The sequence below is a fragment of the Electrophorus electricus genome, chromosome 8 (genome assembly GCF_041902795.1).
Source record: "Electrophorus electricus isolate QZ-2024a chromosome 8, ASM4190279v1, whole genome shotgun sequence".
NCBI classification, from domain to species: domain Eukaryota; kingdom Metazoa; phylum Chordata; class Actinopteri; order Gymnotiformes; family Gymnotidae; genus Electrophorus; species Electrophorus electricus.
In genome coordinates this window covers 6,107,121-6,120,036 of record NC_137504.1, presented here as the reverse complement: position 1 = coordinate 6,120,036, position 12,916 = coordinate 6,107,121, and the positions used below count along the sequence as shown (strand labels likewise).

Here is a 12,916-nt window from a genome sequence, read left to right as displayed (position 1 = left end):
GCATATTTCTGCATTTACATTGGCTCAGTTACATGGCTTTATACTGAAGTGGTTATGACATGCACTTAAAGACATGCACTATTTTACTCTCAAGTGTGTTTGGCTTTAAAAAGTAAACTCTTATATACACTGCCTGGCCAAAAAAAAAAGGTCTCACACATTAATATTCGTTGGACTGCCTTTAGCTTTGATTATGGCATGTATTCACTGTGGCATTGTTTACACAAGCTTCTGCAATGTCAACATTTATTTCTGTCCAGAGCTGCATTAATTTTCCCCGAAGATCTTGTATTGATGATGAGAGATTTGGACCACAGCGCAAAGTCTTCTCCAGCACATCTCAAAGATTCTCAGTGGGGTTCAGGCCTGGACTCTGTGGTGGCCAATCCATGTGTGAAAATGATGTCTCATGCCCCTTGAACCACTCTTTCACAATTTGAGCCCAATGAATCCTGGCATTGTCATCTTGGAATATGCCCGTGCCATCAGGGAAAAAAAAATACATTGATGGAATAACCTGGTAGTTCAATATATTCAGGGATTCAACTGACCTCATTCTTTGGGCACATAACGTTGCTGAACCTATACCTGACCAACTGCAGCAACCCCAGATCATAGCACTGGCCCCACAGGCTTGTACAGTAGGCACTAGGCATGATGGGTGTATCATTTCAGCTGCCTCTCTTCTTACCCCGATGCGCCTATCACTCTGGAACAGGGTCAATCTAGACTCATCAGACCACATAACCTTCTTCCATTGCTCCACAGTCCAATCTTTATGCTCCCTAGCAAATTGAAGCAATTTTTGGCGGTTAGCCTCAGACAAGTGGTTTTCTTAAGGCTACACAGCTGTTTAGTCCCAGTTCCCTTTGCATTGTGCGAGTGGAAATGCTTACTTTCACTATTAAACATATCCCTGAGTTCTATTATTGCTTTTCTACGATTTGATTTCACCAAACGTTTAAGTGATAATCACGATCATTCAAGATTTTTTTTCCGACCACATTCCTTCCTCAAAGATGTTTCACCACTGTCCTTCCACTTTTTAATAATGCGTTGGACAGTTCTTAACCCAATTTTAGTAGTTTCAGCAATCTCCTTAGATGTTTTCTCTGCTTTATGCATACCAATAATTTGACCCTTCTGAAACAGATTAACATCTTTTCCAGGACCACAGGATGTGTCTTTCAACATGGTTGTTTAACAAATAAGAAGCTAGTCACTGCATCAGTTAGGGTTAAATAACCTGTTGTCAGCTGAAACAATCACCCATGCAGTAATTATCCAATGGGAGACTCTTACCTATTTGCTTAGTTAAATCCAGGTGGTGACCTTTTTTTTTTTGGCCAGGCAGTGTATATAAAGAACAATACAAAGAAAAAAGAAAGATGCAAGATTCACTTAAACCACTATGTTTGATCCTTAGTAAGATCAAACTGCATGGCAATAATTTAACATAGTATAAATTATTAGTGAAACATAGTTAGTAAACACAGTATAACAAGCTAGTGCGAGAATTAGTTATGATTAGATCCAGAAAAAATGTCAAGGTAATAACCATGTTTAAGGTTAGTTGTGATATTGATAAATATATAATTAAATCTGGAATCTATACCAAGGACCATCAAACATTTTAACCAAAAGACCAACTCACTGTCCTTCATTCTCTCGGGGGGGAGGGGGAACAATTTTGTCACTTCTGATGTTGGATCCATTATGTATGCCATGTTTGGAGTTCTGGGTGATAATGTAGACGTTAGCTAGTAGCTTGGCTACTTGAAAACTAGCTTGAACTGACACATTTCTATTTTATTTTTTAAAATTGTTTTCAGTATATTTTTCAGTTTTAATATTATTGTCATACCTCACATGTCCCATCAGACAATCATTTTTCTTAGTGGCTTGATTGAATTCTTCAACCAGCCACTGACTCTTGACATATGATACGAACAGTCCTCTCCATACACTGCACAAAAAGTAATCATAGGTCCATTGTTGCTTGAATACTCTACAATCAACCAGTTTTTCTTGTCTTTGACATTATTTCAGATATGCTGATTTGTGGATGCACAAGATGACAATGCAGGCTAATGTATGGTTACATGTGCCATTATCAGTATCACAGTTTGAATAAATGCAAGGGGTTGAACAACATGCATTGCTGCTGGTGTTAAAAGGGACGGGATCAAATAAAGGAAGTAACCTGTTTGCATTCCTCTATTCTACACCAGTGGACTGGTAATATTTGTATAAATAACAAGTATGGCATATTATAATAGATGCACATTAGGACATTAAACTAATTCATATTCATAATATTGCAATTAGACTGTGTGTGTGAAAGTAACTGTTCTTTTTGATTTACAAGAGCTCATGTAATAATAATAAACTCTTGTTGGAAATATCAATGTGAACCATAATTAGGAATTTCAAAGTTAAACAAAAAACAAAAGTAGCAGCCCTGCCTATATAACCAAGTATTTGTACTGAATTAAATTAGTATCAGCAAATTATTAATTATAAGTCCAAAACTACATTTACAACCAAAATTAGAACACTATAACACTGCTCAAAAACCAACCAGTGTCTCAAAACTGAGAATGGTCTAGCCGGCTGGTCTTAACATTCAAACAAGCATGCTGATTGACAGCCCACAGCCTGATACTCAAGCAGAGCTGAATATAATGGTGCAAGAGAGATTGAGTAACCACACATGTGTTAACCTAACAATGAGGATAATGATGCAAATAATTCTGAATCTCAAGCACCAGATAAGCCCCACACACTGTTTCTGATTAAAGGTTTCTATCAGAATGGAAAAAATAATAAAAAATTTATATCCAAAGTTTGATCCATGAACAGTGAAAAACTATACACTTCACTGCAAAATAACATTTCCTCTAGTTAAGGTCAGTGTATCCTGATCTAATACATTTTGATACATTTAGAATTAACATGTGATTGTATAAGTCGCAGTCCTGGTGTCTCAGTCTTTAATAAAGCTCTTCTAAAACAGTCTGTGGAATAAGAAAGCCCACTGAATTGTTACAGTTCAAGATGATAACATTCACTAAATCTTACCTACATTACATTTACATACATATACATTATTGTGCCTGCTCTTACATGGGGGAAAAGCTTTTTAAAAAATGATAACACTCACTGAATTCTTTCTATACTACTGTGCCTGCTCTCATCTGCCAAGTTGTCTTTCACTGCTAGACACACACACACACACACACACAAATATGATACAAGGGCAGGAAGAACTGACTTAGTGCTCAGAAGTCACATCTCGATCTTTTAAACCTTAGTGAAAAGGGTCATAAGTACATGAGCACCACTCTGGGCTAGTCAAATTAATGCAATAATTCACACTCTGAAGTGCTAAGCTATAATCACAATGCACTAAATATTCAATACACCAGGTAAAGCTTTACAGTTGTATCCATAATTGATGGGCTTAATGAAAAACATGATTGCAGAGAAGAATTTTAAGAACATTCATCTTAAATTAATTCAGCTCTGCATGTCTTCCCCTGATGGAGGCTAATCACAGAAAAGTAGAGCACTTAAAGGACATGAGCAGGGAGCATGGAAGTACTGTGGGAAAATCAGCTTTTTCCAGTAGCCTGTGGATCAAAAGAAGGTTATTTTGATCTTAAACACTCTTCACATGTCACTTTTCAGCTGAAGGTGAAGAGTTTCGAGGCAAGAGGGTATTTGCTACTGTAGCATTCACCGTGGTCTGCTGCCAGTCTACAAACGTGCCTTAGCCTTGTTGCACTCCACCACGCCGGCAGATACCAGCTGCTCAATCTTGGCCGGCTCAAAGCCATACTCTTCCAACACAGAGTGGGTGTGCTCCCCGATGAAGGGGTCACGAGACATGGAGGGTTGAGCGGGCGTGCGGGAGAGGACAGGTGCTGGCTTAGGGCTGACCTCCCCTTGGGCATTGCTGAGGAAGGATCTCCGCTGAAGGTTATGGGGATGCAAGCCCGCCTCATCCAGAGGAAGCACAGGGGTGACACAGGCGTCTGTCCCATCAAAGATGTCACTCCACTCCGCCTGAGTTTTCTTGGCAAACACCTGGGTGAATGTCCGTTTCAGCTCTGGCCAATCAGAGATGCTCATTTGGTTTGGGAGGTCAGCTGCTTTCAATCCCAACCCTGGAGTGGAGAAGACATAAATTGGTAATAAAAAAAAGATTTTAACAAAACAGAATAAATTCAGTAAAAAGGCTTAAAGGAGAAAATAAAAGAAGCTACAGGCAACTGAAAAGGACCATTATATGACAATTCAGATCCAAAATTTAAAATCATCTTTAAGTGTGCATTTATGTCTGGCTCAAACTTTGAAGAATAATGGTGTAAATACATATAGTAGCCAGATCATGATTACGAGAGCTGTATATGTACTTAAGATGGCAAGTTAATGAAAATTTATCTGCATATTCTGATAAGCATTCTGCCTAATCAAAAAGTTATAGATTGCTTCACAAAAAGTACAGGGTGACCTTGAATAATTTGTGGTCAAACTGTTTTTCCACATAACTATGCAAAGACTGGTGTTTTGTAGACTGGCAGCACACAGACACACAGACACACAGAGCAATGCAAAACATTAATTGTGTCACTGTTTACCAAGTATGTATGTAATTAAAACAAATGTGATCAATAAACACTGCAAGACTGATTAAAAGAGCATTGTGACAAAGCAGCAGTAGTTTATCAGTACTGATCACAATGTAGGCTTGAAAAACATATGAATGAAGATTCAGATTATGAATTCAGACCCCATTCAATGCAGCTCGAACACACCTGCCTATCCTGAAGTACTGCGAAAGCTCGGGTCATCTCTGCCCAACTTGTCCTGAGCTCCGGTGAAAAGACAACGTCCTCCCTCCCCTGATGGACTCAACCAGTCCTCCCCGAGCTCAAGGGTTGTTCCTCAGTACCACAATTGCTTGGGGAATGTCAAACACATCTCCAGGCATTTGTGGACTCGGGAGCGGCAGGCAACTTTCTCAGCGCTGGGTTAGCCAACAAGTTAGCCCTGCCACTGGACCCACTGGACGAACCCCTACCCATTCCCGCTATTGATGACCGGTCCATTGAGCCAGGGGTTGTTAGTCATCAGACCCGTCCGGTCACGTAGCGAGTCGGCCCACACACTGTGTTGTGTTCAGTGGCCCCCTACAACCTTCCGGGTCCGTGCATGGTGGACGGTGCGCCGGCATACACGGTCAAGCGTCTCTTGGACATCCGGCGGGTTCGTGGTGGAGTCCTGTATCTGGTGGACTGGGAGGGATACGGGCCCGAGGAGCAGTCCTGGGTCCCCTCCTGTCACATCCTGGACTGTGGACTCATTCGGGCTTTTCGGCAGGATCGTGCGGTCCTGTAAGGGTCGGTGCCAGGCCAAGCCCCCCTCTGGCCATCAGAGTCAGGAGTCAGGCACACTACTAATCAGGGTTGATGCCCAACAGCTGGGCTAGACCTATATAAGCCCAGTGACCCAGTCACTCAGTGCAGGGTCTTTGCTAAAGTTTTGAGCCAAGCTCCTAGCCGGTAAATGCAGGTATTGAGGTCTGTGTGCCCTTGTGCTACAACTCACTTCTCTGCGAAGGTGTCTGTGTTTTTACACATCCCCACCTCTCTCCAGTTTTCCCTCTCAAATCTGTCTCTCTCCCAAGACTCCCCTTAGCCATTACAGTTCCTCGCTGTTTTCTGGTTTTGTTTGGGAAGTTTTAGTTTGGTTTTCCCCAGTGCATCGGGGCTGCCATTCTTCGGGTGACGCCCTTGGTTCTCCCTTTTCCCATGCTCGGCGTGGTGTTTAGTTTTTCCTCTACTTCTGTCGTCCTCCATTCCTTTGAAGGGCAATATATGTGCAGGTAGTTTTATAGCTGCCGCAGTCTTGCGGGCATTTGTTTGCCTTGCAACAAAGCAGCCGGGGTTCAATTCCCCACCTTTGGTTATTTATTTTTCTTGTTTTACCTGTTCTACGATCTAACTGTTTCGCACATGGGCCTACCATCATTAGAGAATGGTCGGTGTCATCACCTATCTGACCTGGGTTCGAGCCCCGTTACATATATAAAGTGTACACATGTATTATACAAAAGTATGACAAGTATGGTTCATTTCAAATTTCATATGTAGAGTACAGAACCAAAAAAACAAAGTGTTTTACTAACCAACTACCTACAGACTGCAATGTAATTATACATACAAATTTTAGCTCTTAAGAAAAGACAAAGTTTAGAATATAGAAAAATCCTGAAAGTCTTTAATTATATCTTATCAAATCAAATTATCTTATTAGGGCATTGATGCTACTTTACTTATGCCTGAACTTGTGATTGGTATTTCAGGGCCTTTTGGCACTGACAATATCACTTACTTTCTAGCATACAGTCAGAGTTCAGAGTTCAGAGAAGGCATCCAGTGTACTAACCGTGAATGAGTTGATCATAGAACTGAGGCTCGATAGCACCCACTGCCATGTACTTCCCGTCTGCGGTGCGGTACGTGTCATAGAATGGAGCCCCGCTGTCCAGCAGGTTCTGGCCACGGGGCCGGTTCCACAGGCCAGTGCTCCGAGACTTCCACACAAAGGAGCCCAGGTAGGCAGCCCCCTCCACCTGAACAAAAACACATTGGAGTATATGGTCTTCACAAAGATCCTCACATCAGGCATCTGGCTCTACGTCCCAGGCGAGCATGCATTCTGCACTGTGTACAGGACAGAGATCTAGGGACATGCTGTTATGGTCTTTCAGAGATTTTTTTCTACATAACCAGAGAAATGTGAGCCAATATCTGTAATCAGTAGAATTAATGTATAACTTACGTGATATATTTATGCTACCATTATAGGTAATTCACATTTTACCAGCATTTTTGTACTACAAAACACCAAAAAACTTTTCGTCTGAAATGTCACCATAGTTTTATTATGCTGCTCTAGATGAATAATTTGAGTGTTTTGTCTTTTTGTATTCCCAGAACTGAAGTGTCTGAAAGTTCATCAGTAACTCTAAATTCTGTATATATCATAAGATATCACACATACATAATAAGGCTGGGTTGAATATTTCATGCTTGAGTTGTAATGTTTGAATAAGGGTTTATTTAGATGAGATCAGATTTATTATTAAAAAAAAACACCTCTCAAAGGTTTGTTTTAATCTAGGTGTGAAGTTCAGGGTCAAGGAGATTCACACACAAACACCAAAGACTACATGTATGCAGAGCAGTGCAGGGGAAAAGAGCATACTTCAGCTGTACTAAACTACTCAAAAACCGCGAAGATAATACAGAATACAGATATGAATAACTGCCTGGCTTGTCTGAAAATAAGACTACAAAGAAAAGACAAAACTGTTTCTAATGGTCTCAATGCAGCAATACAGAGGGGCAAATTTCTGTGTACTGAAAAAAGGAAGTACAAAGGTTGAAATATCAGATGCCAATAAATGAGGCATCCCTGCAACTGCCTGTGGCAAAGTGTTTCAATCAGTTCAGACACACACTGTAATCTATCTTTAGAATAAACACCAATTTTACAGATTATCAGGGATATTTGTTTTTAAATTATTCATCAATTAGGCTAATACACACAGCAATAATTTTATTAGTTACAAATACACTTGGTGGTCAATACCTTTTACAGATATACCATACAGCCCAACTGTTGCATGCGCAATTTGTCAGCCCTCTGCTCAGAGACCAGCCATTAATGAAGGCTTGTAGGATTGTCAATGTCGATTGTGCATATCAACAAATGAGTCTCTAATAAAATAAAGAATGTAGCCTGCAAATTACCAGAAAAGGCTCAGAAGAATTCTCATTGCCATGAGCACCGACAATAGCTTGAAAGCTGAAACGTTTGCTCGTTTCACTGGCTGAAATCAAACCATACTAATGGAATAAAATGTAAAAAAGCCTCTGTTAGATTCTCCTGATCCTTTTCTGGTAGTGTGCAGGCTACAGTCTTTATTTTTTGGACATTATACTATTTGCTTCATGCACCTACTGCAAAATTTTTTATTTTTTATTTTTTTGGATTGAGCGCAACTATACACCTTTTTTTCTTTGAGAACAAATAAGTCTCTAACAGTACACTGCCATGATGATTCTAAATAAGTGGGTTGTGAATATATGTCATTGTACATCAGACCAAAAATGCAGTACTGAAAGAACAAACCATGCTGGCATCGATGATCTGGCCCTGGCCTGACCTGCTTCTCTCCAGCAGGGCCAGAACAATCCCCAAGGCGCACGTCAGTCCTCCTCCTGCAAAGTCTGCCAACAGGTTGAGCGGCGCGTAAAGCTTCTCCGAGCTACGGCCCAGCATAGAAAGCAACCCTGGCATGGCAGGGGGTGGGGCCACAGGGAGCAGAAAGACACAATGACATGAATGTACACACCACCTATCAAAACATCTAAAATCAACTCAAAGTTTGTTACATGCACATTTGTTGCAGGTGAAAAGGTGAAATGAAATGTAATAGGGAAACTCCTTAAAAAAAAAACCTGTGATGATAACTGTCAAACCAACTACCACCATCAAGGTACAGCACCTGAACAGTATAAAATCCTGAAGAACAAAAATTATTCTCAAAAGGAGATAGAATAAAAACGGACATTAAAATTTTACAGCAGTTGTAGGTTTTTACAATAACTTGAGGACATGTAAAGTTGATATATATATTTAACCAAACATTTACCCTCAAAATTCAGATTTTAAACTTTGGTTTCAGAATGAACAAGTTTGTTTTAGTCTATAAATTTAGACTACAATTTACTTTTTTATAGCACATACAAAACAATGAAGTATTAAGTAATTAGTGGCATTTTATACAGTTTAAATTGCACATTATGATTAGAAAATTGGTTATATGTTAGTATACACAAATTAACTGGTACTATGCAACACATCCAATTCGTACCATAAGAGAAACATTAAGGGAACTGCACATGAACTCTGTATGAATTAATTCGTATATGCTCTTAATGACTTTAACCTACAGAGTATAAAGAATGTATTAACATCAAAATAGCATGAATATACAGCTGATCATTATCAGTCTACAGATATTACCTTCAATGTTCATTTATTCACACTAATTTATTTAATATAAATAATCTATACTATACATAATCCGCACAAATGCTGAACAAGTTAGTCTATGGTTACTAAAAGGCAATCAAAAAACAAAATGCGCACACAATTTTAAAACACATTTTAAGAACTCAAATGATTACCCTCCTACAATTTTTTTTCTTAAAGTGTTTTTGTTTGAATTCGGATAAAGGCAATTATATAAATAATGGTTTAAAGCACTAAATATTCAAATGATTGCTAGACATGTTAACCATATCCCTGCAACACACAAAGATCAACACCAAAGACAGCAGAAACTTTTTCAGTTCTTTTTACCACTTACACTACATTTGAGAATGGCGGGAAGCACATACCTGACATGGCCAGGTAGTTTATATCATGCCCAGCAGCCCTGGCATAAGAGCCACTCTGGCCATAGCCTGTGAGGCGGGCATAAATCAGCCGAGGATTCTCCCTCAACAGCTCCTCAGGGCCTAAGCCTAACTTCTCCATCACGCCTTCAACACACAGCAGAGAGCAGCCAAGTAGAACAGACCTTACAGCAACAGATTCAAAGTGAGCCAAGTAAAGCAGACCTTACAGCAAGACCTTCAAACTGAGCCAAGTAGAGCACTTCATAGCAACTTGAGTCAACTGGAGCTCAGAGGAGAAGGGGACTGATGGCCATGAAAGCAAATTATTCTGCACTCAGGAATAGCAACTGCTCCAAAACAGTAGGAAAATAAGAGGGAAGCCATTTTAAGGCTAGTTCATTATATTTGCAATCTAAATGTAAATAGTTCTGTGGATTTTTCATTTTCCAACCAATAATTATATCCGCCATTCATCATTTTCCAAATTTTGGCTACAATACAATGTATTTATTGACATATAAAAGTAGTGGAATGTCTAAAGTTCATAGATGTTTGTAACTGTTCAAGGTTATATCTATATTTTAGTACCATACTGTTGTCATTTGTTTGACAATTTATTTAATGCCTAGTTAATAAAACATTTTTATAAACTCAAATGAGTTTACTCCAACTGACCTTTCCGAAAAGGTTCAAGAACCACATCTGATTGAATGCACAGTGTTTTCAGAACAGCTACACCTTCAGGACTCTTTAGGTTCAAGGACACAGACTGTTTGCCCCTTGCTTGAGTATCAACTGACACTGCAACCTTTGTTCGATCCACACGAATCACCTTGGCCCCAAAATCTGCCAATATCATTCCACAGAATGGTGCAGGAGCTAGTCCAGCAAGCTCAATTACACGGACTCCTGCCAGCGCCATCACGTAACCTATTAAAACAATTACAACAATGCATATAGACATACATCCTCAATTTTGTAGATGACTGTGACCTTTTATTTATAGGCCCTACATAAAATATGACCTATGTGAGAATGTATGTTCACTGTCTACATTTAATACACTGCAAGCTTTACTACCCCAGGGGAAACTATATGACAGACATTTGGTGGAAAAGGCTTTAACTTCACTTCATTTCACTACACTACACTACACACACATATATACACATATACATATATACATACACACACACACACACACACACACACACACACACACACACACATGTATGTGTGTGTGTATATATGTGTATATATATATATATGTATGTGTGTGTGTGTGTATATATGTGTATGTATGTATGGATGTATGTATGTATATGTGTATATGTATGTGTGTGTATGTGTGTGTGTGTATATATGTATGTGTGTATGTATATATGTATAAGTGTATGTGTTTGTGTGTGTACACACGAGCACTGTATGTGAGTAAAAAGTTGTGTACAAAGTTACGTATGTGTGTGTGTATATATATATGTATGTATATATATACTCACATACACTTATACACATATATATATATATATATATATATATATATACATACATTTATACACACATACATATATACACATACACATTTATACACATACATATATATATATACACACACACACACATATATACACATACATACATACATACATATACATATATATATACACACACGTATATATTAGGGGTGGGACTTCATAAAAAATTAATCTAATTAGAAGCTTTGTAATTAATTAATCGAAATTAATCACATTTTAATCACATTGCATTATTTAACATGATAAATATTAATTTAAGTTTGGATGATGAATGAATCAATGAACATAAGCTTAAACTTCAAAATCTTGTTTATTTTCCCACCAGTCTACTACACAGACCAATAGATGAGTGCAGAAAACAAAAGTGTGATTAAAATGCGTTAAATTTTTTATTTCGTTATTTTCCCTGTAATTAATCGAAATTAACGCGTTAAAAGTCCCACACCTAGTATATATACATATATGTGTGTGTGTGTATACATACATACATACATACATACATACATATACACATATACACGAGCCGTGTATGCGAGTACAGAGTTGTGCAAACTGCTAAACAACTAGAAACTTCACCTACGGTTCTGTTCTTCTGAGAAAGGTTTTTGTGGCTGTAGTAACTAGCTAACCTAGCTCACTAACTGCTAGCTAATTAACGTTAAGATAACTTACCGACCTCTAGCTAACCAGTTAATCAGGTCATAGTTCGTTTGACCCAGTCAAAGTAATACATGTTAAATGTACGACTACAAATATAATAACCCAGCATGCATTTTAAGATGTTTTAGCTAATAATCATAAGATATATACTAAATAATCAGAGAACTGCGTATAACATAACTGACGCACCTAATACCTTTCCAAAACGCACATCGAACTTTGGTCCAAAGCAAAGATATTTCGTTTGGCGCTCATCTGTGACGTCGTTCGCGCAATGACTTGTGGGATTTGTTTTCTTCCTCGCTGTAACCTGTTCTTTGTTTTTGTTTTTTGTTTTTGTTTTTATTTTATAATACCACTTGTCTGCTTATATCTGTTCCACTTTCTCATGACAGAAAAAATATGCTTGTTGTTAAGTTCCTGTTCCTGTTTCATGTTTAGTATTTTAGTCAAAATGATTGGGTCATGCAAGGGTGAAAAGGAGCCAATGCGTTTATTCCCCATACAATATTGTCCTTTTATGCTTTCTCGTACATCGAGTGCGGACACTTGACATAGCGTATTCAGTGTTATTTCCTGCTTCGGTAAATTAGAATGGTCTAAAAATGCAGTTAATATAATTAACATTTCCCCCGACAGTCAAAATGCTGTAAATATGTTGATGTACTTAGTGAGTTTAACCATATGGAGACATTTTGTATCTCTTGTGAGACTCCCAGCTGTAAAAGTGTAAAAGCAATCAAAACTAAACTTACACTCTCACAAAGGAGCACTCCTTTTCTCTTTTCCCTTGCACTGCAGCATGAAAGACATTTGATTGCTCCATAGATGAAGCAGAAGAGGCATGAGTTGTTTCCTTCAATGGACTAATGAGCAGGAGGAGTGCTCTAAGATGCAGAATAGACATGATCTTAAGCAGCATGTTTCTGAAGTGAGGAGTTAAGAAAACAGGACAGGAGTTAAGGCTTAAGGGCTTTGGGTAAGTACAAATCATAACTCTTTCTGACACATCTTTCTGAACCAACTGACCTATAAAAACTTGATGATGTTATCAATAGAGATCAATCCTTTCCTGGCAGAAAGGTAGTTACCATTTGTTTCCAAGATCTTACAGTCCACAAAAAATAAATGTTGACAACATGTGGGATGGTTGTAGTATAGAATAATGGACAGAGCATCAGGTTATAGATGCCCCCAACACCTTTAAGACTATATGTAAGGATATTAAAAAGCTGAGCAAAA

General features: G+C 38.5%; 1 protein-coding gene across 4 annotated transcripts; it reads right to left on the bottom strand.

Moving 5' to 3' along the window:
- Nucleotides 1–2,976: 2,976 nt before the first annotated feature.
- Nucleotides 2,977–11,997, bottom strand: amacr (alpha-methylacyl-CoA racemase). Of its 4 annotated transcripts, XM_026999388.3 has the most exons (6): nt 11,864–11,997; nt 10,155–10,409; nt 9,480–9,623; nt 8,206–8,366; nt 6,454–6,640; nt 2,977–4,169 (listed from the first exon to the last, which is right to left on the bottom strand). In XM_026999388.3, the coding sequence occupies exons 2-6, from the start codon at nt 10,399–10,401 to the stop codon at nt 3,760–3,762; spliced, it is 1,149 nt and encodes a 382-aa protein (XP_026855189.2). In that variant the 5' UTR covers nt 10,402–10,409; nt 11,864–11,997; the 3' UTR covers nt 2,977–3,759. The 4 variants fall into 4 exon arrangements, with proteins under 4 accessions (XP_026855189.2, XP_026855188.2, XP_026855191.2 ...); XM_026999387.3 differs by lacking the exon at nt 11,864–11,997 and having other exon boundaries at nt 10,155–11,012; XM_081719749.1 differs by lacking the exons at nt 2,977–4,169; nt 11,864–11,997 and adding an exon at nt 4,270–5,866 and having other exon boundaries at nt 10,155–11,857.
- Between the last annotated feature and the right edge of the window lie 919 nt (nt 11,998–12,916).

What these genes read in the sequence shown, in the direction of transcription:
- amacr (XM_026999387.3), bottom strand. Translation starts at nt 10,443, where the DNA reads ATGTCTATATGCATTGTTGTAATTGTTTTAATAGGTTACGTGATGGCG. An exon ending in AAACTACCTGGCCATGTCAG is followed by an intron (nt 8,367 to 9,479) that starts GTATGTGCTTCC and finishes CTGCCATGCCAG; the next exon opens with GGTTGCTTTCTATGCTGGGC. An exon ending in AGATCATCGATGCCAGCATG is followed by an intron (nt 6,641 to 8,205) that starts GTTTGTTCTTTC and finishes GTTTTTGTTCAG; the next exon opens with GTGGAGGGGGCTGCCTACCT.